This window comes from Hippocampus zosterae, chromosome 12 (assembly GCF_025434085.1).
Source record: "Hippocampus zosterae strain Florida chromosome 12, ASM2543408v3, whole genome shotgun sequence".
NCBI lineage: Eukaryota > Metazoa > Chordata > Actinopteri > Syngnathiformes > Syngnathidae > Hippocampus > Hippocampus zosterae.
The window spans coordinates 4,073,664-4,101,577 of record NC_067462.1 but is presented as its reverse complement, the minus strand read 5'-3'; the positions used below and the strand labels follow the sequence as shown (position 1 = coordinate 4,101,577).

The following is a 27,914-nucleotide window of genomic DNA, read 5'->3' as shown; positions in this document are numbered from 1 at the left end:
GGGTTTGTTTTATTTTGGAAGTATTTACCGGAAGCCTCACGCAACATGTCGCTACGCATTGTGGGCAACTGAGTCTTTAGCAAACTTCCTGCTTCAGTCAATCCTGCTTACTAGCGTGTCCCCCGTCTCCTCTTCCTCCTCCCTCCCCCCTGACGGTTGCCACCGCCTTCGTTCTGACTTAAGAAGTCCCCACGGCTGCTACACAAGAGGCGAGCCGCGTTTTAAAGAAAAAATGTTCATAGTTCGTCTCTTCTGCGTCGGTAAGGCGAGGTGAAAAGTGAATTTGACGAAGCCGGAGCGAGCGAGAGGACGTGGTTGCGGTGGTTGTGGGAGGGGGGGAAATGTTGGCGCCGCGTAGCCGCCGCAGCGTCTTGGACTTGGGCGAACAGACTGGCTGTAGTCGCTGAACGGCTCCCGGAGATGGACGCCTCCTTCCATTTGACGACCCCCTTTTGAAGCACTTTGAGACGAAACTCCAACGAGGTGAGTGTCCTAATGGCGTAGTTTGCATCATTTTTTTCCCAATGTTAATTAATATATGGCTGGGAAGTTTTGAAAAAGGACTTTCGAATGATTATGTTGCCTTCCAGAAAGCCTGCAAAAAAACGCGAAGCTTGTCGTCACGTCCACACAAACGCGACTCGGCATTTTTGGATGATCGCCTCGGGCCAAACAATTTAAAATAGAACCAACCGAGTCTGCTTCGTTTCCAGGGTTCTAATTCCCAAATGCAGCTTTTTAAAGTTGGCAACAAGTTGTTACTCGCGACTGCATTGTCATGCAAACAATTCTCTCTGGGAGGGTCGTTTTTGCGTGATCGTGTGTCATCATCCCACGCTGAGCACTTTTTTTAACATCACAATCGCACTGTCCTTCTGGGCTGGAGGAGGATGGGATGAAGGTCTTTACAGTACACTTGGCACCTAGTATGGACGGATAATGAATTGCCATGATGGATTTTTGCAGCACTGACCAGAATCGATGCATTTTCAACAGGGGTTCCCCAGCTGGGAATATGTCAAAACAGGATCGATCCATCGACGATGCAAGGAAATTTCAAATTTGGACCCGAAACTGGAGCTTTGGAGCAAGTACTTGAACTTCAGTTCCCCCAATTTATACCCCAAAACGTTTTGAAAGATCATTTGTTTAGTTGGATAAGAGTAGTTTTATTGTCGTTGTACCACAAGGTTCAGTGAAATGGAAATCTGTTGAAGAGACATAGGAACACAATGAGGTGTGGGGAGGGGGGGGGGGTACAGAACGTGAGCCCGCCGGGTCGCCTTTTACATTGTCCCGTTTTCTCAGATGAAAAGAAAAGAAAAACATGAGGAAGGGGGGAGGGGGTGGAATAGCCCCAGACTAAGCTCCTGTAAGGGTAGCACGGTATGGAATTTGGAAAAAGAAAACCTTGGCAAACGGGTACAAATGAATACGCAACACACATGTAGCGGTGGAGTGGACTAAAATGATCATAATTCATGAAAAAAAATTCCCCAAATGGCTACTTTTTGAACAAAATGACATGCTAGTTGTAAATCCTTATTCTTGAAGGCGACACGTTTTGTAAGAGCATTTCCAAAATGGACCCCGCCCTATGAATTCAATGGCAGCTGAAACAAATAATTGACAGCTAATTGATTACCGATCAAATCAACAACTATTTTAATCGTGAATTGCGAATCCTTCGAATTTCAGCCTCTCAACACTAAAAATTCTCAGATCTCTTTAGTCCTCCTTGAAGGCAGACTGCCTATTTTCTGGCAGTTTCCCCGCCAAACCAGTTAACCGAATCATAATCAATTTATGTTTGCGCATTTTTTTTTTTTATTTGCACTGTCAACTTGAAATAATGTCCTGTTTTGGAATAAAGGGATAGAAATCCATCGCCGGTTAAAGTTTGGGGAATCCTCAATCGGCATGTAGACCCGCTGATGATAACTTCATTAGGGAGGCGCCGATTCTCCCTTCAACCATTCCCGGACAATTGTGCTGATTAAAAGACGTGCGAAGGTCTCACACCCAAGCGCTACAATCGACTCCTAGCATCATTGCGTTTTGCTCCTCCCCCCACTTGGCACAGTACCCCCCACCCCCTTCCCCTCCACGTCAGACAAACACATTAATCAAGTGTGTCTGGGGGATCACTTGAGCGTGTTTGTACTTGATTACACATCCGATGTAGAGGTTTTAAGCCTTTGCCGAACAATGTGGACGAGTCGCTCAAGCGCCAGGTGAAGTTATACTTGAGGGACAAAATATAATTAGTAATCAGTTCGGCTTGAGCTTCGGGTATGTTCTCCAATCGGCACGCCAATAGTGGCTGTTCATCGTTTTCTTCGAGCCGTTTCTAGTGCCTGGCAAGTTGGAGTCTGAAGTTTGCTGAGGCGACATAACATACGTGGTCGCTCATTGGTTGAGCTGATTTTATTTTTTAAATTTAGTCATGGGCGGCCCGGTAGTCCAGTGGTTAGCATGTCCGCTTCACAGTGCAGAGGTAGCGGGTTCGATTCCAGCTCCGGCCTCTCTGTGTGGAGTTTGCATGTTCTCCCCGGGCCTGCGTGGGTTTTCTCCGGGTGCTCCGGTTTCCTCCCACATTCCAAGAACATGCGTGGCAGGCTGATTGAACACTCTAAATTGTCCCTAGGTGTGAGTGTGAGCGTGGACGGTTGTTCGTTTCTGTGTGCCCTGCGATTGGCTGGCAACCGATTCAGGGTGTCCCCCGCCTACTGCCCGAAGACGGCTGGGATAGGCTCCAGCACCCCCCCGCGACCCTAGTGAGGATCAAGCGGCTTGGAAGATGAATGAATGAATGAATTTAGTCATCCGAAGCTAATCTTTCAAATGCTATCATGTTAAAGACCGCATACCAAAGCAGATCCGGTCCGGCATCCAGACTGACGGACAATACAAAGAAGGGAACAAGCTAGGCTAACGGTCTTTTTCAGTAATTCCACAAGCGCTGGCAAGTCATTCTCGTACATTTTTTTAAATCAGCCCAGTCGTACTTCGGACGTCTCCAGTTGCTTTTAAATAGTTCTGTTCGCATCTTATTTGAAGCTGGCCTCCCGCCAGCCGTTGGGGGTGCCCGTTGAACCGAAAGGTCATTTTCACGAAGGTTTCATTTGTTTTTAAATCTTGATACGGTCTCGCCTTGCTCGCTTCATCCTGCCCGGTGTCGGAAAAGCCATTTTCATGCTCTGACGTTCAATTCGGGCAGAACGAGACCTCAAACAGAAACGCAGGTTCCCCCGGGGCGACTGTCTGCCTCAGCCGCTCGGGTTTTGAACGGCGAGGGACTGCGGTAGATAAAGGGAAAACAAGATTGATCGGGAAGTGGCAAATGCTCAAATGCGGCCTGATGAGCGGCGTGTTCCGAGCCCTCCATCCACACTTGACCCCGTTTGCCATCTGAGAGCTCTGAACAATGCGGTTTGAGACGTTACGGTCTGCGCTTTGCCGCAGGAGTCGGTTTTCCCTTGTGCTCGGTCTTTCCTAAATTTGTCTCACTGCCAAGGCAAAGAATGCAAATCCAGGAGATCCTTATTCGACTCGGTCGTCATCGTTTTTTTCGTGTCTCATTCGGGTTGGATGAGTTCAATGCGCGGTGGTTTTGCCGCTTCTCATGATTCTGTTTACAAGTGGAGTTATGCTCGCCCCGAGCAAGACGTGTACAGCGTCGACTTTCAAAGGGATCATAATGCCCCTGTTGTCTTTTTTTTTTTTTCTTCAAAATATTGAGCCGAGATACACAGCGGGATTGGATCTTGAACAGTCAAGCAGTCATGCACCGCGTCAAAGGTAAATGGAAGAATATCGGCTCGGCCCGCTGACCTTCATCTCACCCTTTCCCCACCCCCTGCGGGCTCCCTCATAATATCGCCATTGTTCGCAATTAAATCAGCATTTTGTTTTTGGAGGGAGGGAGGGGGGGGGGACAAAACAAAACCCTGCGCGCCACCACCATCATGGCGCCCGTCGACCCGCCCATGCAGAACAGCCTGTGACTATTTTGGTTTATGGACGATCTGGAGACGACAACTTCCTCGTCTGCGGGTTGTTGACTCGGCTCGGTGTGCTCGGCGGCTCGCATCGCTGAGCGTGAGCCGATGCTAGTCTGATAGCAGGACGTCTGACAGATGGGGCTGGGCCGGGTGATACCGACTAGTCTGACAGGTCCCCAAACAACAGAAGACAACTTCTTTTGGTTTTAGTTTCCTTCTTGGTTGTCTTGAATCAAAAGAGTCGTAATCTTGGGGTCTCAAACTCCGGGTCCTCAAGGGCCGCATTCCTGCCTGTTTGCCATCTCTACACTGCCGCAACACACCGGATTCAAATGATCAGCTCATCGGCAAGCTCTGCAGGAGCCTGATTGCGTTGTCGATTCCTTTGAATGCGGTGTGTCGCAGCAGGGGGGAAAGCGGCCCTCCACGACCGGTTTTGGAGACGCCTGGAAAATAGTCTGCGAGATTACTGCAACCAGCTCTGCATTTCGTGTGTCCACAATGTGCATTATATTGTAAATGAGAAACTTGACCCTTGTCCCATCAATATACTCGTGCTTTTGGCTGCATGTGTCATGCGCATACGCGAGCGTAGCATGTTTGTGGTAGGGCGGAGTTTGGCATCAGACCTGTGAGAGCAATTATTTTCTGCGCCGAGTCGTTTAGGTGTCACAAGTAGTCTGCGGCGCCGGCTAGCAACAAATATGCGAGTGTGGGGAAGTGGCTGGATCCAGAACCCAGAGAGTGGGGGTTGTGAGTGTGTGTGTGTGTGTGTGTGTGTGTGTGTGTGTGTGTGCGTGTGCGCGCTCTTTTTGTGTTTGTGTGGCCGTTTTTCTCTGTGTGCGTGATCCCCATTCGTTTGCCCCATCGTTGTGTGTGTGTGTTCTTGTTTTCCACATTTGTGTGGCCCACCTTCATTGTGGGCGATTGGGGTGCAACACTGAATTGACATTTAATCGATCATCAAATGAACCGAAAGCCACTTTGGCCATCAATGAATCGTTTTGCGCTGTTGTTGAATTGTACAAAAGTCAAAGAAGTCTCTGATTTCTGTTGCCCTCCATGATAACTTGCCAACGTTTGCTCTTTGCCTGGGAAACAATTGATTTGCCGTTTACGTTATTTTTTAAGACAGGGTACGGAAGAAACCAGTAACTGAATCATAATCACTTTATGGGGAAGGTGTGTGTGTGTGTGTTTGTTTTTTCTTGTCTTTATGTGTTTGTGGGTTCCATCTTTATGGTGGGCATTTGTTTTTCGTGGGTGATCTCTAGTCTTTCACCATTTGTGTGCGTCTTCCTATGTCTGTACGCGGGTGTGCCTGTCGTGATGTTTGTGTGAGCAATTTCTGTTTCTTTCACCCCATTTAGCTTGTGTGTGGGCGCCATTGTGTGTGCCCCCCTCCCCGTTTGTGTCTGGAAGTGTGTCTTTCTGTGAGTGCGTGTACGTGTGTATACGTGATCTTGTCTTTGCCCGTTTGTGTGGCCCACTTTTTTTTTTTAAATTGTTGTGCGCACTTGTCAAAATGCTAAGATGAGCTTCCATCACCCCATGACTGTGTGCATATGTGTGTGGGCGGGGGGGGGGGGGGGGGCACGTGGAATCAGGTTTCAGAGTCTGTCATTAAGAAGAGAACCGCAGTTATGAGACCAAGATAGACTTCAAGTCTGAGCAAGAGTCTGGAGCTCATCACTCCTCCGTGTCAGTGGAGGAAGTTGAAGAAGGGGGGTGGGGGTGGGCCGCTCTGCTGTGTGTAGGATAAGACGGAAGGCTCGAATAAAACAGCCGTTTCATTTCAAGCCTGGCGCGCGTCTGGCTGGCTGGCCGCTATGTGTGACTGCGCACGTATTTTCAATTTTCATTCTGCGTGTGTTTGTTTCTCCCCCGATATGCTGACTTTGCAGAAAGTTTCCTTTGCATTTGTGATGGCTGCCATAAATTGAAGAGCTTAGGAACGCAGCATGGAGGTCGAAATGGCCTCAGTGGTCAGCTTTTTATGACAAAAGAAGCCTTCTGTCCGCTGTGTTGTTTTTTACATCCACCCCCCCCCCCCCCCCCCCCGGCCATTTTTTTCCCCCTGTATAATTTTCCCCCTAACACATTGCATCACGATGAGCTGTCTGGAACTCGTAGTGCCGCAGTCTTGACAATGAAAGTTGAAAGGAAGTGGCGGTGGTGGGTGGGTGGTTGGGGAGGGGACAGATAAAGAGAGTCTTCCTCCCCGGTCTAGTCTTGTTTGACTATCTGTCCCTCTTCTCTGCTGGTGGCTCCGTACGGGTTTATTGATCGCTTCTTTTTCTGTGTGTTTTTTTTTTAAACGTGGATGCAGAGCGGCGGAGGCGAGGGGGAAGGAGAAGAGGAGACTGTCTGCTCAGAAGCACTCTAAGCACGGATCTGCAGTGCTTTTGGCTCCACTCGTTTGCGCTCCGCAATACACGTTGTGCGAGTCGTTGTCTCGCTTCGCCGCGCTTGTCCTATCGCTCGGCTTTTCAGGGGCACGTATACAGTACGTCTTTTGTGCCGTTGCTCCATCCCCGATTACATTCACAGGCCAGGGAATTAAAGCACTTCCACCGGATTTATTAGACCAGTTTACGTATCGGATCAGTTATGCATTGCTACGAGTGGCCTGCGATTGGCTGAACGCCAGTCCGGTCTGTACCTGAAGTCGGCTTGCAAAATTCTGGGAATTTTTAGGATTTGAAATAGAGCCGCGCAATATACGACACAGTCCGATATAAAAAAAAAAAAACCCCGGCAACTGTACAACTAAGGGATTATCACGTTAATTGACCAAAATTTTGTTTGCCAAATAATATATAGAGAAAAGATAATAGAAACATGACATTCTTTTCATGTAATTTTAAGGAATTGGGATGTTATCAGTATATATATCGGGGGTGTCAAACTCATTTTTGTCGCGGGCCACTTTGGAGTTACGTCTTCCTGCAGAGGGCCATAATGAAACAGAATAAATGTTTAATCGTCACATCGTATTATTACTTGTACACAACAAATCAAATTGATGGATTACAAGTTTCGAAATCGGTCAGCTGTAGGTTGTTTGTTCAATTATTGACAAAGTGAGTAGGCGCTTATAAATAAAATGTATTATTATTATTATTGCAAAATTTCAACGTTATTTATTAAACACGACAATTTCACATTCCGGTCCAGATTTGAGCAAGGATCATGAAAGTTCACACACATGATATGCTTTTGCGGGCCACATAACATGACGTGGCGGGCCAGATCTGGCCCCTGGGCCTTGAGTTTGACACCTATGATATATATAATATATATATAATTTTTAAAAAGCAATTTCATTGTATAGAATTCAGTCCAGTCAAGGAAAAATCCAAAAGTTTTCTTTTCTGATTCGTTTTAATCCCCGTTTTATTTCTCGGGGCTGTTTATTTGCAATTCAGTTTACAATTTCAAGGATCCCGCAGCTTGAGCAAACTTGACTTGTATGTTAAATATTCACGTTATTAAACCGAACCTGAAGTCATCTCTTGCTGGCGCTTTCGCCAATTAACTTGACCCCCCCCCCCCCCCCCCCCCAAGCTACCCGCTTTGGCTCAACTGTTGGACTGCAGTCTATTCGGTGCGCTTACCGGCATGTGAATGTCAAGGGTCAGGGCTCCGAAGTCAATAAAAGCGATAAAGCCTTTCGATATCGTGACAAGCTGCGGGGACCTCAGGAGCAAAATGACCGAGTGGGTTTTCCAGCTTTGAAAGTCTTGGGAATTCTGGGGGAACATCAATGCGGACGCTTGGCCCCGGGACGCGATGCTCAGTGTTGCGCTGTTGTAGCTTTGATTGTTTTGTCGCACATTTGGTTTGCCCAGCGCGGCATTACCAGCGCGGCGGTCAAGGAGTTGGCGAGCGGGTCACACAGGAAAGACGGCCGCAGAAGTGTCCCCCTTCCCGGACTATCAAGACTAATTATTCCCCTCGGCTCTCGCGGTTCTCTCGTCTTTTTCCTTTTCTGTTTGCCTCTTTGTCAAGGAGACGCTTTGCCAAAAGCTTTCGCCGGGAGACGAATCAAAGCAAGGTTTGCTTTTGAGAAGAGCGGCGCTGCGGGCCAAGGAGCTCCGTGAGATGCTCTTTTGGAGTGTTTGTGCATTCCTGCGCTGGCAAAGACTGCGAAGGGGGGGGCCGTTAAAGAGCGTGTTTGAATTGGCGCTTGAAAATGTTTTGATGGCTGTGTGAAAAGTTGAACTGCCATGGCGACCAGAGCCGGAGACCACTCGTTAACGGCGTCTTTAATCACCGCGCCGTATAACCTTTTCGTTCCCTCTCGAGCCACTTGACGCGTCACGGGAGCCCGGATTCCGTCTGCGTGAGAACCTCTCTTGCGTCGAGGCTTTTACCGACGTGTTTTTGAGTTGCCCCTACCCCGACGTAAACTGGACAGTCGCAGGATGGAGAACTCATACGATGAGACATTCCGCACGTTGCAAAAAACGAGGCGGCTGCTAAGATACCGGAAGGCCTCGGCTCGGCCTGACTTATTCCGACAGCCTTTGCGGGGGCTGGGGGGGGGGCGCAGAAGTAACTCCTTCATCATCCCTGTTTGAGGAGGCCCTCGTCCAGGCATGCGACTTTCCAAAGGTTAATGAGCTTTCCTTTAACTTCTTTAACCGTGCCTGTGACACACACAAACATTCCCAGCGGCGGGTCAATGGCGTCAAGGAGCAAGACGGGAATTCACAAATCTGTGCTGTGAGCTGAAATTCAACCTTCAAACGAAGGCTCGAGAGGCCAATTTTTTAAAGAATTCTGATATTTGACAGAAAAAAAATCAGATAACCAATGAATTGGCCCATTAAAAAAATACAATAGCTAATTTTTGGCGTCCCTTTAAATATTTAAGATGATGTATTTGGGCGGGCTGAAAAGCTGAAGCTGGCCGCCATTTTGGACAGAAGTTGAAGTCAATTTCATGCCGTATTTTTGGAAAATGTTGTTGGTGCTTTATTAGTAGCTTTTATTCCTTGTGAGATCAGATTCTTGGGTCGGATCTTCAAGCAAACATAAGATAAGATAACATAAGATATCCTTTATTTGTCCCACAATGGGGAAATTTGCAGCCTCCAGCAGCAAGAATGTATGTAGAAAGAAGAAGATGCTGAAGATCCAGCATCGGCTCAGTCCCTTTTCGGGACCCGGCACTGTGTTCGCTACTTCACTCAAGTCTGGTTTACCTTCAGCCCAGCGTTTTTTTTTAAAAAGAAGTCTTGCTTGTTCACTCAATCAAAGTTTCATAATGGCAACAGCGGACGGACGCTGGAACAAATCATTTCAATCGACTGATGGGAACATTGTTTAAACATGCGGACAAAGAGCAACGATGGAACAGATTGTTCTGTCGCACTCGAAATGATGTTTCAAGAGGCGCTGAATTCTAATCCGGTCCGCCTCAGACGGACATCCGTCTGGTGATTCCCACACAGGTTTGACAAAGGGGGGGGGGGGGGGCGTCTCAACACGCCAGTCTTGATATCCTGGCAGTCAACATCTCGCGGGCCGTTTGCCGCATTGTGACCGAGCAACTCTGTTGCGAAGCAGTGACCTCACAGGAGTTCTCATTGATGTCGTACAGTGGCTCTAACCCCCCCCCCCCTTCCCCCCAAAAAAGCCAAGCGCCAGAACAGTATCCACTTCCACTCGAGACGAGAGGTGACCTAGATGGCAGCGCCTGGAAGGGCCGCTCTTAACTCATTCGGTACCAGCCAATTCTGGACCGAGTCTGAAAAGACGTTTAAAAACGTCTTTGGGAGTGAATGAGTTAAATAGGTGGGCCCGATGTCTACGGATAACACTGATGATTTGTAATCTTCTCGCTGTCGTTTTGAACTCTGGCGTTCGGATGATGCCTTCAGTCGACCGTCGGTCCAGTTGTCTGGCTGCCTCTGGAATCACCTGACTGCAGTTTGCCGCAGTTTCCTTGCCGGCTGGGCTTTTTGTGCCATGGTAACTGTGCCAGGCTGCCAGCTCAGACGCAGATTGCGCCTCCCGTCTCCCCTCTTTCTTTTTTTTTCTTCTCTTTGCCGGCATGATGACTCAGCAGCTCCTTTAGGGCGTCCAATCCACCACCAACACCACCCCCGCCCCTCCACTTCCCTCCTTCACTCCCTCCTCAACCTCACTGCAACACCATTGCTCGTCAGACATATCGCGCGTTATCATTTGCTCCATCTTCTCGACCCGAATACATAACCGAGCATTCTATTTCGTTGTCACCCTGAAAGATGAACGCGTTTTGAGCTTTTGACATTTTCTTCTCAACGTGAAAAAACAATTGAGTTGATTAATTCGTCACAGCTGACGGAACGTCTCCCCCCTTTGGAGTGCTTTCCCTTTATTGTAGCAACACGTTTAAATATTTCAATCAAACCACTTAGGCGTCAACTCTGCATTATAAAGTGTGAACGATGACTTGGATTTAAAAACTGCAAGTTCACAGTGCAGCAATACCGGGTTCAATTTCAGCTCCTGCCTCCCTGTGTGGAGTTTGCATGTTCTCCGGGGTGGGTTTTCTCCGGGTACTCCGGTTTCCTCCCACATTCCCAAAACATGCATGGCAGGCTGATTGAACACTCCAAATTGTCCCGAGTTGTGAGTGTGAGCGCGGACGTTTGTTTGTCTCTGTGTGCCTTGCGATTGGCTGGCAACTGGTTCAGGGTGTCCCCGGCCTACTACCCGAAGACAGCTGAGATAGGCTCCAGAAACCTCAGCCTCCCTTGTGAGGATAAGCGGATCGGAAAATGAATGAATGTTGTCACTTGGACTCACACACACATTCACAAACAAAAAGAGATGGCTCACTAGTTTTGAAATCGGTCAAGTATTTGTTCAATTATTGCTCAAGTGAGTGTAAACGGGGTAACAAAATCATTGCAAAGTCTCACCGTTAATTAGTACATGTGACAATTTGAGATTTCGCTACAGATTTAAAAGCAGTATCATGAACAGATGATTTGCTTTCGCGGGCCACACAAAATGATGCGTCGGTCCGGATCTGGCCCGCAGGCCTTGGCTTTGACACTTGTGTTTTTTAGATTTTAGTCTTTTAATGGGGTCACGACGCGCTCCCGTCGTCTCAATCGTTGAGTGGAAGGTGGTCTTCTCTGCTGTTTCAGATCAGTCGGTTCCTTCAATCTTAAGATAAGATAAGATATCCTTTATTCGTCCCACACTGGGGAAATTTACAGTCTTGGCCATTTTTGTTTTGATATTATCACGTCTTTCAGTCTGACGTGACACAACCAGTAGATGAGCTCGAGCAAAGCTGTAACTAGGGAACAGTACTCGGGCCACAACGATCGGTCCATAATCTGTTGCGTTGTCACTTTCCTACCGTCTGTTTGGTGCCTCGTTAAAAATTGCGTTTTGTTTGAAGTCAACATCCAACTGTCTTTGAGTGACTGAATCTTCAAAAGCGGGAAACGCTGACATTTGCAGTCAGCGCCTCGCCCTCGTGCGGGTCTACCCTTTACCGCCTCGTACGAGGTTTCTGTTTACCGTGTGCTGCCGCATGACTATAAAAGACGAGTAGATCGGAGACGAGATGCCAAGAGTGACAAGGATATGAGAGCGCGCCCATGGCTCACTCGTGTGAACACGGCCCTACCGGAGAACTCAATACTTTGGGAGAGACGTCTCTCTGTTCACACACGGGCTACACTGGGAGGTTGCTTCCCTCAAATCCCCCCGGGGGGGGGTTAAAATATCATAACCAGATAGCTCGGCTCCATGTCTGTAGTATCTATTTTGGGAACAAATTCAGCATGAGTGGCATAAATAAAAACAAGCATGATGTGAGCTCAAACAGTCATTTGCCTTGGCATGTGTTGAACGTTTAACAAACCATTATGGATGGAGAGGAAGAGTGAGCTCATTGTCAATGCCTCATTAAACTTTTTTTTTTTGCATCCGTGAATGTAAACCAAAAGCGCAGCAAATCATTGACGTTTACTAATCGAGGCCATTACGGGCCGCCTGCAGCGTTTTGTTCCGTTAGTGTGAGCGAGGTGAGCTACAGATGTCACGAGTGAGGCGCCTTTGCCGACCATGAGTGACGCCGTACGTGCCGCTTGGCTCACGGAAATATTGCCTCTAGCAGTAAAACGGGAATTTAGCTACCTGTTCCTTTTCAATAGAACTTGGCAAGAAGCAGGATGTTCACATAGCGGTAATATACGGCCCGGAGACAAAGAACTACACGTTTGACAACGAATGGAGTTAAACTGCAGGTCTCGGTGTCATTCTGTTCAATGGTTCGATCCATTTATTGGTTATTTTTGTCTATTTCACCGTAGTATACAAAATATATTACAAAGTGGCACACGTGGACTTAACTGCAGCATTTGATACAGTGGATCACAGTATTCTGCTGACTCGTTTGCAGCACTTGGTGGGCATTGGCGGCAGTGCTCTTGAGTGGTTTAGGTCCTATCTAGCTGACGGGACCTTTTGTGTCAGCCTTGGCTGCTCTGAGTCACGCACTGCCTCCCCTGTCATGTGGTGTTCCACAGGGCTCAATTCTGGGGCCTCTGCTGTTCTCGCTGTATCTGCTCCCATTGGGTTCCATCTTAAGGAAACATGGTATTCCCTTCCACTGCTATGCAGAAGACTGTTGCGTCACCATCAGGCAATTGCAACACGGAAGTAATCAAAGTTCTAGCTCGCATGCTACCACAAGAAAGCGCTTTAAAAAAATGCAGGTTAAACTGGCAGTGTCACAAGATGCGACTTAAAACAATGAATGAATTCACCAAAACCTGAAAATATTCAGGGTCACGTTTAAAATCATTGCATCTCGAGACCCGCTGCCAGGAAGGTGTCCCACTCCCCAAATCGCCCCACCCGCGCCCCTTTGGGGCATCGATACCAGACAACTCTTTGTCCCACTTCCCCGCCAACACTGGCCCAGATTCTCTGCCCCTTCTCTGACCCGCTGTCCCCCGGCTCCCCTCTGGCCATACCTCGCTTTACACCTCCCATTGAGGATGCGACCCCCCACGCCCACCCCCAGCCCCTCCTCGCAACCACCCTTCTCCCCTGGTTGGACCGATTATCCCTCTTTTGTACTCTGATTAAAGGAGCAGCATGTGGCCTGCGCGAGTGGCCCACACAAACGCTTGTTGGTAAGCTAATGTGAACATGACGCGCTTAATCATTTATGTCTCGGAGCAGGTGGGTTGGGTTGTCGGCGCTTTGTTAAAAGCTAACGGTGAACGTGGCACATTTCAAGCTACGGCGTCGGTGCAAAAAAAACCAAAAAAAAAACCCCAAGTGTGCGCCCGCCGTCTGTGGACGTAACAACAGCCGCATTAAATATTGAAGGATTAGACAGTCTGCAGCCCTCCAAAGAGGACACTATTTGGGCACCCACGCTAATTCTCCCCACAGCGCTCGCCTCCTCCTCCTCCTCTCACGTCTGTCTGCCCCCCCACCCCCCACCCATTGCCAAGCAGCTCGTCCCTCCAACTAACACACACACATCAACACGCACACCCATACACGGACCCAGGCAGCCAATAAGCAAGCACCAGTCTCCCCCATTGCTTGCCACTCATTCCTTGTTGCCAGGACAACAGCAAAGCACGAGTCCCACTTTACATTTTTTAAACTTGCTTTTGACTCTCTTGCCGAAAAACACAAACATGTGTCCCGCTGCAAAAAAAAAAAAAAAACGGCTGTCGAGTTGACACATCCCGACGATATCTGTGGTGGTTTTGAGTGTCTTCCTTTGGCGGCGGCCTCCGAAAATCCCTTCAAATGTTCACATACGCCCATGTCGTGGTGTTTTGGACATCGTTATTAAAACTTGTGTTTGTTTTTCCCTCCCCAACGCAGGTCTAAAATGACAACCGGCCGGATGTTCCTTTTGATTTTGATGGTTTTGGTTCCTCCCTGTGCTAGCTTGGAAGGTAAGGATGCCTCCTCTCCTCTTCTACACCTTTTCACATCCGATTTAAGGGCTCCGGGGGCTGCTTCCGCAAGGATTAGCAAGCATTATCTACTCGAATTTAGATCCCCGGCTAACTATAGATGGGCGGTTTTCAGTCAAAACACACAGTCTCAGCCTCTCGGTGTCTGTCTGAGTGCCCCTCGAGCAGCTTGCACGCACAGACTGATCATTCAACCACGTCCCCCCCTCTTCTCCACACCCTCCTCGGTCTGTCTAATCCTCCGTCTCGCAGTTATTTTCGACAACTGCAGCGGGTGCGCAATTTCTAATGCGGCGAAAAACAGTTTTTCAGTCGACGCCAATGAAACGCCGTCAATTGTCTGTCATCCATACAGCCCAGGGCGACGCCGGGCGCTCCGAGTGCCTGTGCGACGGGTCGTTGTGCAGTGGCGGCGACCGGTGTTTGGGCCTGCAGTGCTTCACCTCCCTCTCCTTACTCAACGGGGCCTGGGAGCTTCAGAAGGGATGCATTGTGGGTAATCCGGAAGGAAAATGCGGTATGCCGCCAACTCCCGAGCTGGTGATGGAGTGCTGCTTGGGAGATCTGTGCAACATGAATGTGTCTCTACAGCGCCACGTGAAAGGTTTGCCTGCTGATTTTTATTTTTAATCCATGAACATATTACAACATACGATAATGAAATGTTCACATTAATCGAATAAAGACAAAAGTGGAGTTATGAGAGCCGGGCTGCAACTGGATAGACATTGACAGGCCACTGGCGGAACAGCAGGCAGCCAAAATAAGGACTGTGACAGATTTTATGATATGTTGCTTTTTTTTTTTTTTTTTTTTTTTTTTTTGGGATAAAGTTTATGGTTAACCCCTCCATCCATCCATTTTCTGATCCGCTTTATCCTCACAAGGGTCACGGAAGGTGCTGGAACCCGTCCCAGCCGCCTTCGGGCAGTTGGCGGGCCACACCCTGAACCGGTTGCCAGCCAATCGCAAGGCACACACAAACAAACAATCGTCCGCGCTCACACTCCCACCTAGGGACAATTTAGATTGTTCTGTTCTATCAGCCTGGCGTGCATATTTTTGGTGTGTGGGAGGAAACCGAAGCACCCGGAGAAAACCCACGTTAGGCACGGGTTGAACATACAAACTCCACACAGGAAGGCTGGAGCTGGAATCAAACCCAGTTCCTGCGCACTGTGAGGTCGACGCGCTAACCGCTGGCCCCACCGGGCCCGCATGTACCTCATTTATTATTTTTACCATTGAAACTGAGCTCCTCCCCCTTGACATTCAAAGACGCTAATCACTCACTTGCGATGTATCACTTCAACTTGCTTCCTTGACACGAACTCTCCTCTAAGCCGGGGCATTGGCTCTGTCTTTTGGCATTTTATAAAAAGCACAAAAAAGTATAAACGGGTCAATTCCGAACTCGACTAGACGAGCTTGTGACTAGCAAATACGCGGGTGTTCACTGTCTGTGATACGCCGGTAATCTGTTGAGACAACCCAAGTGGGTGTTCCTGTTTTTAAATAGAAAAGTATCCCGGGTTAAGAGCCTGCAAAAAGCTTTGATCCCTTGTCATGTCTAATTGAATGCCGGTTAGGAGGATGGGGAGAGTGATGATATCGCGCTAATGGCTCTCATCTTTATCTCGGCTTGTGCCCATCAGATGTGGAAGCGTCTGCCGGCAGACCGGTCCTCAGAGAGCAGGAGTGCGCGTGCGAGGGCGCCGCCGCCTGCCAGCCCCGTCGGCGCTGCGCCGGCCAACATTGTTTTTCCTCCCTGAAGGTGACCGACGGCGCGGCCGTCCAACAGAAGGGCTGCCTGAGGGACGACGACGTGGGCCGAGCCACCTGCGCCACGCCGCCCTCGCCGGCCCACGTCGTCAAGTGCTGCCAGGGCCATCTGTGTAACATGAACGTCACCGTGCAAGCTCCGGGGAAAGGTGCCTTCCTACACCGCGCGGACAAAACATAACACGGCCACAGCTGTGCCAAACACGATCACGGAAGGCAGTAGACAATGGCCAATTGATTCAATCCTTTTTCATTGTTCAGAGTTAGTAAGTATAACTTTGCAACCTTCTTCAAAATATTGACATTCCAACACTGAATGTCATTTATGTGGTTTATCATTCATCTTCCTAACCGCTTGATCCTCACTAGGGTCGCGGGGGGTGCTGGAGCCTATCCCAGCTGTCTCCGGGCAGTAGGCGGGGGACACCCTGAATCGGTTGCCAGCCAATCGCAGGGCACACAGAAACGAACAACCATTCGCACTCACACTCACCTAGGGACAATTTAGAGCGTCCAATCAGCCTGCCAGGCATATTTTTGGAATGTGGGAGGAAACCGGAGCACCCGGAGAAAACCCACGCAGGCCCGGGGAGAACATGCAAACTCCACACAGGGAGGCCGGAGCTGGAATCGAACCCGGTACCTCTGCACTGTGAAGCCGACGTGCTAACCACTGGACTACCGGGCCGCCCTGTGGTTTATCAGACACCATTTATTCATAATAGTGGATTGATATCAAAACTATTTTAAAAATTCAACTTGGTCAGGTGTGAAGTAAACCCGACCGACCATCTTTTGACTAAAAGCGCTAAAACAATTTCAACCAGACAGGGCCAAAGTTAGCCCCATAGCAACGCGCTTAACGCCGAAAAGACTTTTGTGACGTCATTTACAGAACGCCATTGTCATGTCTTCGGCATTGTCGTCGAGTTTTTCGGCGAAACGCCTCGCCGCCTCCCATCCGGGCAAACGGTTGTTTGAGTGGCCAAAAGACGAGAACAAGGGCACGTAAATGGACCAGAAAAATCGCAACGAAACAGCAATTCTATTTTGTGTAGCGCTCCTTTTACTGAATCTCATGAGGTAGTGCGGGTGTTGCGGCTAACCCCCTTTCCCCCCCCCCCGCCATGAATCTTTTACAGAGGAAGTGAAGCCCCTTGTCAAAGAGAAGCACGAGTGCGTGTGTGAGGGCAGCTCATGCGCCACGGGGAATCGCTGCATGGGAAGCCAGTGTTTCTCCTCCCTGACCGTCAGCGGCGGCTCTCTGATGTACCAGAAAGGTTGCTTTAATGTCTACGAGCAGAGTACCATGACCTGCAAGACTCCACCTTCCAGAGACCAGATTGTGGAATGCTGCTTCGGGCACCTGTGCAACCTGAACAGCACCGTGCAGCTTCCCGTTAAAGGTGGAGTGCCAAGTTTCTCTGCTTAGCGCATTTTATTTTCACGTACGCACGATCACAAGACTGGTAGCATCCCCGTTGTAAATACAATCAAGTCCCTTTTGTCCTGGGGGGTCGGCAGGGGGGGGCTATGTTCCAGGCCAACCTGCAGTGGCGCAAAATTCGTAATGTAAAGAAGCATATTCGTTTTTTTAAAAAAAATCTCTTTATATACTTCCTGGATTGTTGAAATGCATTTAGAATTTTACAACACACTCGGTATTCCTTTGCGCCTGTTCTCGGTCCTTCAAACGACTTAACACACATGGAGCAGCAAGACATACAAACATTCATTCATTCATTCATCTTCCGAGCCGCTTGATCCTCACTAGGGTCGCGGGGGGTGCTGGAGCCTATCCCAGCCGTCTTCGGGCAGTAGGCGGGGGACACCCTGAATCGGTTGCCAGCCAATCACAGGGCACACAGAGACGAACAACCATTCGCACTCACACCTAGGGACAATTCAGAGTGTTCAATTAGCCTGCCACGCATGTTTTTGGAATGTGGGAGGAAACCGGAGCACCCGGAGAAAACCCACGCAGGCCCGGGGAGAACATGCAAACTCCACACAGGGAGGCCGGAGCTGGAATCGAACCCGGTACCTCTGCACTGTGAAGCCCACGTGCTAACCACTGGACTACCGGGCCGCCGACATACAAACAATGCATGCGATTAAAGTCTAGATGGGTTTAGCACCTAAAACGTACAATGCATATGTTTAAAAAAAACACATTTGTGAAAAATTTCAAGTTATAGTGAGAAAGCCACAGATCTGTTTGCTTTACTTTTGTAATTTGTCTTCTGGACTTGGCAACATAGTGAGGGGCACGGTGGCCATCGGGAATTTTCGGGAGATTCACGAATGGCCAGTTCGTTTCTTGCTTTTTTTTGTTTTCATACATGGGAAGAGAATTTGTAATATTAAGGGGGAAGAAATTGCATTTATATTATTTTTTTTAATCATTTAGCCCTAATAAAGAATAAAAAACATTATCTACAATGTACCAGGGGCACAAACACTGCACAACAACATAGCGGGTGGGTGGGTGGGGGGGCTCACTTTAGTGTGACTCACTTAAGTGTGACAGTTGTGCCACGTCAGCCTCTGTGAGGTGATGCCCTTGCCATCCCTCGGGAGCGGAAACGATGCAGACCCTGCTGCGTAAGTCGTGGGGCGGGGCCTTGACTATTACTTAGTCATGGTACCCCCCCCACACTCCCCACCTCCCCCCTCCGCTGTCCTGTCTGTTGCCTGACATTATCCGGCGGCTAGAAGGCACCTGGGGAGTGTGTGAGCGAGACAGAGAGCTAAATTCAGCTCGACGGTGTCCTGCCGTCCGACTCCCATGGTGCACTCGATTAGCTTCACGAGATGCCTCACTTCATGCGACCGCGATGAGTGTGATACCGTGGAGGAAAAAAAAGCCTTGCAGCCAGTCCTACTTTTGTCGCTTTCATGTTTGATTATTGAATTTTTTTTTTTCAGCGATTCATTTGTTCTGTTTGGAGGTGATGCCTTGCAGTTTTATGTGGTCCTGGGTTTCTCCCCCTCCCCACAAAAGATAGTTATCATATGTGTGTGCGTATTTGGGTGAAAGCATTGATTATGCGAGGTGGAAGAAGGAGAGCTTTATGTTTGATAAAAGCAGAGGTGAGTGGCTTTTCACCTTGGAATGTTTGGAAAGAGTGAATGGCGGTCAGTTCTTCTTGCCTGAGTGGGTATAAAAAAAACATGTAGGGGTGTGTGTGTGTGTGTGGAGGTATTGAGGTGTGGCTTTGTCCAATGAAATTAAAAGTCTACACCGCCCTGCTCAAATACCTTTTAAAAAAAAAAAATCTAAAGAATGAAACCGAGCAAAATCATGTAATCATTTTCAGAAATGTTCCCAAACCTTGCGCCCTAAAACCCGCCCACCTCTGTTGAATTTTTCTTTCAATCTTTCCGAGAGGCAAACTAAAAATAAACAACATAATGCGGCTGCGTAATTCCTTCCACGTTGTCTTAGATCGCAGCTCCAGGTGAAGAAAAGCCCAACGAATGATGCTCCCATCTTTCCCTTAACTCTTCCACCGCTATTTTTTTTTTCCTAGCTTGAACTGGGGCCTGATGCACAATTTGACATACCGTAGCAGCCCCTGTGAGCACAAAACCTTCAGATTTCCTCTAACCCCCCCCCAAAACATCTGCTTGAATTGATTTTCTACCTTGTAATCTTCTTGTCCGTCCCCCCTTTGCAGCCGATGAGCTCTCCGCCTACAGCGTGACCATGCTGGCCGTCGTCATCGCGGCACCCATCCTTGTCCTGGTGGTCCTCTCGGCCATCGCCATCTTGGTGTTTCGACGCATCCACCGCAACCAGATGGAGAGACTGACCTCCCGGGATGCCGAGTACGGGACCATCGACGGTCTCATTGCCTCCAACGTAGGGGAGAGCACGCTGGCGGTGAGTCGCAAAGAATATTGCGAGAATCGCTACACGTGGGAATAGACGCACAAATCCCCAAGCGTTGCATAGGTGGCGTTTTACAACAAACAATGGCTTTAAGAAAATCATGTTTGTCGCCGTCTTCATCAAATGGCCGACGCTCGGAACTTTCTCTCGTGCCGTGCGAAAAGGCTTCAACTTACAGCGAGGGCTGTTCCACGTTATTCAAACAACTGAAAGCAATTACAAACCTCCACATCTGTTCAGCAAAAAAAAGCAACTCCAAGACAAGTTGGGGTGATGTCCTTTCAAAATAAAAGCATGCTAGTGCAATCGTCATTGCACGACCCGTGGCTGCAGTCGTTTTTGAACTTTTGGGGGCTTGTTTGTTATTCATGCAACTGCCAAATAGGCGACCATCTGGCCAAAGAAATGCGGTAAAACTGTTCCGATACGGTGTGCTTTTATGTTGAAGGTGGCACAGGATGTTAGGCCGATGTTGCCCCAATATGTCGGCGTGCTTTGCCCTTTTTACACGATTTCCGAAATGCGTCCGATGAACGTGCGTCCAATTTGGACATTTAATTGCCAACTCATCCATGTTTTTTTTAATTTATTTTTTAAATGAAAACCAGGACACATTTACGCCAAAAATTAAATGTGAAAATTAGGACATACTGATGTTCCACTCAATTTTTCATTTAATGTGAAGGGATTTGTTGGAAACCAAATCCAAGATACATCTGCAAAAAGTGAAAAGGAATTTTCAGGAAGAAAAAGTTAAAAGAACAAATCAGTTTTGCGAAAAAAATTCAGTCGACACACTTGATTTTGCTTTGATGGACCACAAAAATGTATTTTGATGGCCAGCCTTGAACACACACGCAAACGTGATTGTTTCTAGATGAACGCCCTCAGGACTGAGGTGGATCGAAAAATGCTTGTCATGTATGTATCGCTCGTGTTTCTCTACACTTGGAATTACATATTTAATCAGCCGTAGTCACGGCTGTGACTGATGTACTTAATTACTCGTGTTTACAAAATTCCAGCACTGGAAACGATTAAAACGTAGATTAAGCTGTCTTGTGAAACAATTCCAGTCTTGTGTTTGGTGTGCGCCGGCTTCAGAGAGACTCTTTGTTTCTCCGCAAGAAAGCCCCTCTAATGCTTGTTTGGCTTCTCTGGGTCATTTTTACTGTCTGCACTCGGAATGTCGTCTCTCAGCCAGAAATTGTGAACTTTTGCACACTGCGGTTTATGTTTGGGGTGTGGGGGGGGGGGTTCACTAAAGGGATCCAGAGTTTAGGTGGAGCCGCGCGTTCGAACAGGCCAGCCCATTCAGCGGCTGTGGCTGGGCGCGCTCTGCAATCACGCTCGAGCATGGACAGCATTGACCGCAGCCATCGCAAAATAAGACTCCGCGTCCATTTTCGAGCATAGTTTGGGGATTACTCTTTCCGACATTTCCACTCTTGAAATCCAGATGATCCCAACGATATCCAATACACTGCGGGATCGTTGGCGTGTCACGTTCGGATGCAGTGCGCGGCCGTCCATTCGGGCTCCCGACAAGATTTGGCACCAAAAACCCAGAAGCCGCCAAATGTTTATTTAAGTGCCGTAAAAAAATGCACTCGGCCGCGCGAAAGCGGAAACGCTTAGCTGTGGCTGTCAAACACGCGCCATGAGTGCCGTGCGGAGGCCATTGGGATTTTATTTCAATTTGTGTCACATGCCTTTTGAAATCAGACTGCTCTCGTTCTTTTACGGTCTCGTAACACTGTCTCGTCCTTTCACGGCCAAATAAAGACACCTCTAATAAACGCCATGCCTCTGATAAATCCCGAGCACTCTGCACAGTCCAGTCAATGCCCCCGCCCACTTGCAGGGTGGGGGTGGGGGGCTGGGTGCTCTGGTTTGTTTTGGCAATGAGGTAACCTGGATTTCTCCTGAACGTGTCCAAGTCTGTCTCTCACGGACACAAATGTGGAGCAAAGTGTCATTTCACAATGCATTCCACTCCGAATGACGGTAAATGTATGAAAAATAAATAAAAACACCCACCCCTCCGTTTTCTATCGAGTTTGTCACTAAAAACCTCATTGCATTTTGAAGCATAGTTGAAAGGTAATGAGAAACAAAAACAAGGTTTCATAGCTTAGAAATGTACGAATCGCTGCTCATTATTATTCATCAGCTCCCCGACAAACATGCTAATGTCACGATTCACCTACTTGGACACGGACACCGCTTAATAAATCGTAATAAATCTGTTTGTATGAGGCGTCGGCCTCCCAGGTTGTATTCATCCTTCCTTCCATCCTTCCTTCCTTCCTTCCTTCCTTCCTTCCTTCCTTCCTTCCCTGTCCCGCTTCACTGGTTTGGTTTTCCCCTCAGTTGCTGACTCAGCACTGCCCTCTGGAGCCAGCACTGGGTGCTGCATATTATTTCTTCCTACCCAGTTAAAAATAAAAGGCTTAGCAGTGTCGCGCCTTGTTTTGCCACTTGGCCCGGAGATTAGCTGGAATGTCCACCAGCCACAACACTTCAATTAAAAATAGTTGTGTACTTCTGCTCTTTGTACAATAGAGGGCGCTCTCTTATCAAACACAAAACTCTCGAGTTGACTTCTTGCCTACTTGATGAATCTCTTGGGTACCGAATGACTATTTCGGCTTTTTTTCCTCCCCAGGATCTTCTCGATCACTCCTGCACTTCAGGAAGCGGCTCTGGCCTGCCCTTCCTGGTTCAGAGGACGGTGGCTCGACAAATCACTCTCAACGAGTGTGTGGGTGAGTGTCCACTCCAAGTTGTTATCGACGGGAGCTCTGCACGAGAAAATGGAGCCCTGCTCATTCATTTTAATGAGGCCTATATGTCAGCACAGTTGGGTGGGGTGCACGGCACACACACACAAAGCAATTCCACATACTTTTCCCCCCCAAAGGCTTAAATCTCCTGAAGACTGTCCGAACTATGCATCTCGTACAATTCCAAACCTGCTTCTCATGTGCTATAACTCATGCATAAGCATCGCCAACAAACTCTCATGGTTTACAAGAAAAACAGATGCCAGTGTTGAGGTGAAAAACATCTTAGGCTTGCCAAACAGGCCACTATTGTTGTTGCAACGAAGGAGGCAGAAATCAACTGCTGGAGAAATACGACTCCCCGGCGTCCTCCGTGTTGCGCATCAATGTCATACAGATGACGTGATCGGATTGGCTCAGCAGAGTTTAAGCGCGCAGCACGGGTATGCTTATTACCTCCTCTGGAGGTCTTAAAACGCATCGATAGTATATCAATTTAGGGCTGGACAATGAATCAAATTCGAATCGACCTTGCAGTGTAATTTTTAAATCGCAGAAGTTGCTATTTGGAGAGAAAAAAACTGCTTCAGACTTCTTGAAAGGCGCTTATAAATAAAATGTATTATTATTATTATTATTAAAAAAAAATACATGTAGTACCAAAACTGACCTGTGAGATGCAGCATGGTGTCAAAGAGCATCTAAAATGCTTGACTATAGATTTACCTACCAGACAAAAGTATTTTAAAATTTGTTTTTTGCGGTATCTTTTAACTTTATTATACATTCCAATGACACTGACTGCACTGTAAATACCAACCAGATACCCACCATCACTTAATGAGTTTTTTTTTTGGTTTTTTTGCCTGGTGGCAGGTAAGGGCCGTTACGGCGAAGTGTGGCGAGGCCAGTGGCAAGGAGAGAGTGTGGCTGTGAAGATCTTCTCGTCCCGAGACGAGAAGTCCTGGTTCCGAGAAACGGAGATCTATAACACGGTGCTGCTGAGGCACGAGAACATCCTGGGTAGGTCACAGACGATTTGTGAAATATCCCTTCAGGGCTCAATCAAAAGCAGCAGTTTCCTAAATACCATGATTCCAATCATGTCAATATCTTTTTTTTTTTCATGGAAACAGTAATTCATTTCCTTTGTTTACCTTATTTAGCTTCATGTGATGTCGTAAAGTTTGTGGTTAAATGAATGCCCCCGGCGGTGTCAATTAAAACTGAGCATCTTTTGTGAAAGTGGAATTTTCTCATTCGAATGTACCCACTGACATAATTAAACTTTAATAACTGCAATTATTGTGTCAGCACGCTCTAGAAACCAAATCAGGACGTCGGTATTTGAATCATTATGGTGGCAATTAAGTATCATAGCGTATTTGTCAAAAGATGAGTCATTTTGAGAGTCCCCCCCCCCCCCCCCCGACTGATCTGCTTGACAGCAACAACGAAACGTACACCGTTTTGCGCGTTCATTTGCCCCGAGCGTGACTCTGACGCTTTCTCTGTTCTCACCCCAGGCTTCATCGCCTCAGACATGACGTCCAGGAACTCCAGCACGCAGCTGTGGCTCATCACCCACTACCACGAGATGGGCTCGCTGTACGACTACCTTCAGCTGAGTACCTTGGACGCGTGCAGCTGCCTCCGCATGGCGCTCTCCATCGCAAGCGGCCTGGCGCACCTGCACGTGGAGATCTTCGGCACCCAGGGCAAGCCGGCCATCGCCCACCGGGACCTCAAGAGCAAAAACATCCTGGTTAAAAAGAACGGCCAGTGTTGCATCGCTGACCTCGGTAAGAACAAGAAAATCATTGCCTTGCTTGCTTGCGTTTCCGAGGCTGCGCATTATTGTCCCGTATTTTCCGCCCTATAAGGCGCTTCGGATTATAAGGCGCAACGGCCTATTTTAAAACTGTTTTCTTATCCACGGCGCGTACAATAGAAACTACAATAGTGGCTGCGGTTGCGCTACGCATCCACCAGATGGTGCTACGCTAAAGGCAATACAATACAACACAGCTTTATTTATACAGAGCCTACACAACCTCTGCATCTGTAACAAAAGCCATCAGAACTGGTCACAAACATGGACATGAAACGTATAAATACAAAACAAAAAAACAAAACAAAACAAAAAAAGCTTTTGGGAAAATTGAAGACTTAAGTGCGCCTTATAGTGCAGAAAATACGGTCCACTAAGAGAAAGACGAGTGAAGCATTAATTTATATGAAAGACGCATCCGGGCACATTTGACCACGGGACAGTTTTCAGGGTCCAATCTTTATGTTCCTGCTGGGGAACAGTGTCAAATCTGGACTCGTCAGACCACAGTTTTGCCACGGAGTCCATTTGTTTTATTCGATGCACCCATCACGAATCTGGAATCAGGGAAAATCCAGACTCACTGGATCATATGACCATTTTTAGCTTTGCTCCCAAGTTGGCCATCGCCGACGGTGATGTTGAGAGCGAAGGAAAAAAAAAAAGATTTAAAAAAGACCTGGCAGTGTCGCATGGCGTGCATCACATGGAAGATTACAATCCATGTGCATTTGCTTTCATTTATGAGGTTAAAACTATGACTTGGGGGGTTTGAAGCTCCAAGAAGACAAAGGCTGGATAACAGGATTTTATTTATTGCGTGCAGCAAAGGAAATAAATCGAATATCGTTCCTCTCGTCTCTCTACTTAGGCTCATTTGTTCCTAATTTAAGGCAAACAACAGGTGCTTTATGTTCCTTCCTGTGCCTTGGCTGTAAACACATTCAGAAGTGCACTTTCTCCAACGCGCCAATGTTCCAGTCTCTCAATTTAAAAAAAAAAAAGCTCAGCCAGGTAGTGCGTGACGTTGCGGACGGTCCTGACATGTCCGCCTCGTAATGTATTAAATGCCACGTCGGTTGACGCAACGTGGGCCGTATCGTCTCCGGGCCAAGGTGTTCTTGTGTCGGGCTACATCCTGTTGACAAAAACATCCAAGTCGCTCAATGGAGCTCAAGCGCCTTTGACGCGTTTGTGATGAAACACGGCCGTCGTCCTCCAGGTCTGGCTGTCATGCATTTCCAAGACACCAACGAGCTGGACGTGGGCAACAACCCCAAAGTCGGAACCAAGCGCTACATGGCCCCCGAGGTGCTGGACGACTCCATCCAGATGGATTGCTTTGAGTCCTACAAGAGGGTGGACATCTGGGCCCTGGGCCTCGTTTTGTGGGAGGTTGCCAGGCGGACCGTCAGCAACGGTGCGTGTTCCCGCTCTCGCAAATTCTCTTTGGCTCTCTCGCCATCGAGCGAGACTCTGAATTTCGACAGCACGATGAACTGACACAGTGACCCCGCGGGTTGCTTCATTCCAGAGCTTACGTACTATTTTTTTTGTGTTTTTGAGTATGTCAAAGTGCCTGTGTTCTTAACCCCCAAAGGCATCGTAGAGGACTACAAGCCCCCGTTCCACGACGTGGTTCCCAGCGATCCCAGTTTTGAGGATATGAAAAAGGTGGTCTGCGTGGACCAGCAGAGGCCCAACATACCCAACAGATGGTTCTCAGACCCGGTGAGTCATCCCACAAACAAGTCCGATAGCTGCGGCGGACCTCGGCTATTTGCGTGAGGGACTGAGCCCTGCCGTAAATTGGGGGGGTAATTAGCATCAATGTTCCGGCAACGCAGAAAAACAAAAGAGAATGACATATTGTTCAATGTGAGTATGAAATATTTCTTTATGTTCTCGCAAACTGTGTCATTTCTTCCAAAAAGTACAATAGCTGAATGCTAACATATCATGTGAAACATCATCCGGATGACAATAATTAGCAACATGCATGACCTGTTGATATATGACCGATTCTCCCCCCCCCCACCCCCCTCCCCCAGACTTTAATCTCCATGGCAAAGCTGATGAAGGAGTGCTGGTATCAGAACCCGTCGGCCCGCCTGACGGCGCTGCGCATTAAAAAGACTCTGACAAAGATCAACAGCTCCGTGGACAAAATGAAAACAGACATTTGAGCGTGCCCGGCGCCCCAATCGGGGAGGCGCTGCAGTACTTCCCGGACGAACGCCGCCCTTTCAGATGGGCCGCGTGCCCTTATAGCGGCACGGCCCCCGTATTTATTTTAAAATACTTGGCGGGACACATTTTGGCATCCAAAGATGGCTGACCGGGGGGGGGATCTTGGGGAATAGGATGTTAAATATGAAGCAGTCACAATGTGGGAGCTGGGATTCGGCCATTACCTGGGAGTTGTTACTTTGGTTTTATTTTTTGAGCCTCGGTTTGGAGAACAGGTTCGCATTGAGTGACATAATTCTTTTTTTTTTTTCTCCTGGCTTTGTTTGTTAGCCTTGTTGCAAAAAAAAAAACTGCTCATCACTCTTCCAATGTCAGCAGTCCTTTAAACAGTTGTACAGTTCTTAAGCTTAGCGTATGACCGTGCCGAATGATGTACGTGCTCTCGACGTGATTTTCCCTTTATTTGTTTTTGAGTTCTGCACAAAAAAAAACAAAACGACAACAAAAAAGCCACGAAAGGAACGCGTTAAAAATATTTCTGCAAGGTGATGCTAAGATCAGCCCTCTTCTCCGCTCTTAATGGAGGCCCGGACTGGAAGTTTGCCTTGATACCGTCTTAACATGTGCATTGTCAAGATCATGAAGTCAAACTTCAACCTTTTTTTTTTTTTTTTGGAACTTTTATTTTGTTAACATTTTATATCAGCTAGTGGTTTCTATTAATTAAATAGAAAACAAGTATATGATCTGTCTGGTTTGTCTTGACACTCATTTGTCTCTCTCTCTCTCATTAGGGCTTTGTATGTCATTTACAAATCTTCAACCCCCCCCCCCTCGTCTCTTCTAAACCTTTCGAAAGTAACGGAATCACCTCATGAAAGCTGAACCTGACGACTGCTGTCGTTTTAAAAATGCTAAGAGAGTTTCCAGGCTAGCGATGGCGAGCCGCCGCCATCAACATATGCATCAACAGCTGTTTGGACTTTTGACCGTCATCACATTCGCTATCATTTAATCCATTATGCTCCCACACGGCTCCCTCGGAAAAGCCCCCGCGCGCCCCCCCCCACTTCCGTCGCTCTTTTAGTGTGCTACGGTGCGTATCTCCTCCTGAAATTGCCTGCTGAATAAGCGAGAAAAAAGAAAAAAATTGGATGATTGCTTTTTACAAGGTGACACACATTTTGCCGAATGCTAAGTAAACATAAGCAAGCACCTTTCAATGGTTTCCTCTCGGCGCTTGGAAGGACGCGTGGACTATTCCGGCTGCAATCTTGACACTCGTGTCCTAGTTAAACGGTCTTCACAAATCAATGTTTTGTACATAGTGTCCAAGTGCAGCATATGTGTACTGCGTTTAATGAGCTGTCATGGGGGAGGAGGAAAGGGGGGAGGGGGGTTGCTAGGAAACACATGTATGTTCACAGTTGGAGGCGCAAACCTACCAGCTCACCCGCCCACCAC

General features: G+C 48.0%; 1 protein-coding gene across 1 annotated transcript; it reads left to right on the top strand.

Annotated features, from left to right (window-relative positions):
* Positions 1 to 80: 80 nt before the first annotated feature.
* On the top strand, positions 81 to 27,196 carry LOC127611890 (activin receptor type-1-like). Its single transcript, XM_052082686.1, has 12 exons — positions 81 to 483; positions 13,872 to 13,945; positions 14,322 to 14,570; positions 15,622 to 15,897; positions 16,891 to 17,154; positions 19,429 to 19,634; positions 22,312 to 22,411; positions 23,306 to 23,452; positions 23,956 to 24,231; positions 25,483 to 25,680; positions 25,861 to 25,991; positions 26,312 to 27,196. The coding sequence occupies exons 2-12, from the start codon at positions 13,879 to 13,881 to the stop codon at positions 26,444 to 26,446; spliced, it is 2,049 nt and encodes a 682-aa protein (XP_051938646.1). The 5' UTR covers positions 81 to 483; positions 13,872 to 13,878; the 3' UTR covers positions 26,447 to 27,196.
* The last annotated feature ends 718 nt before the right edge of the window (positions 27,197 to 27,914 follow it).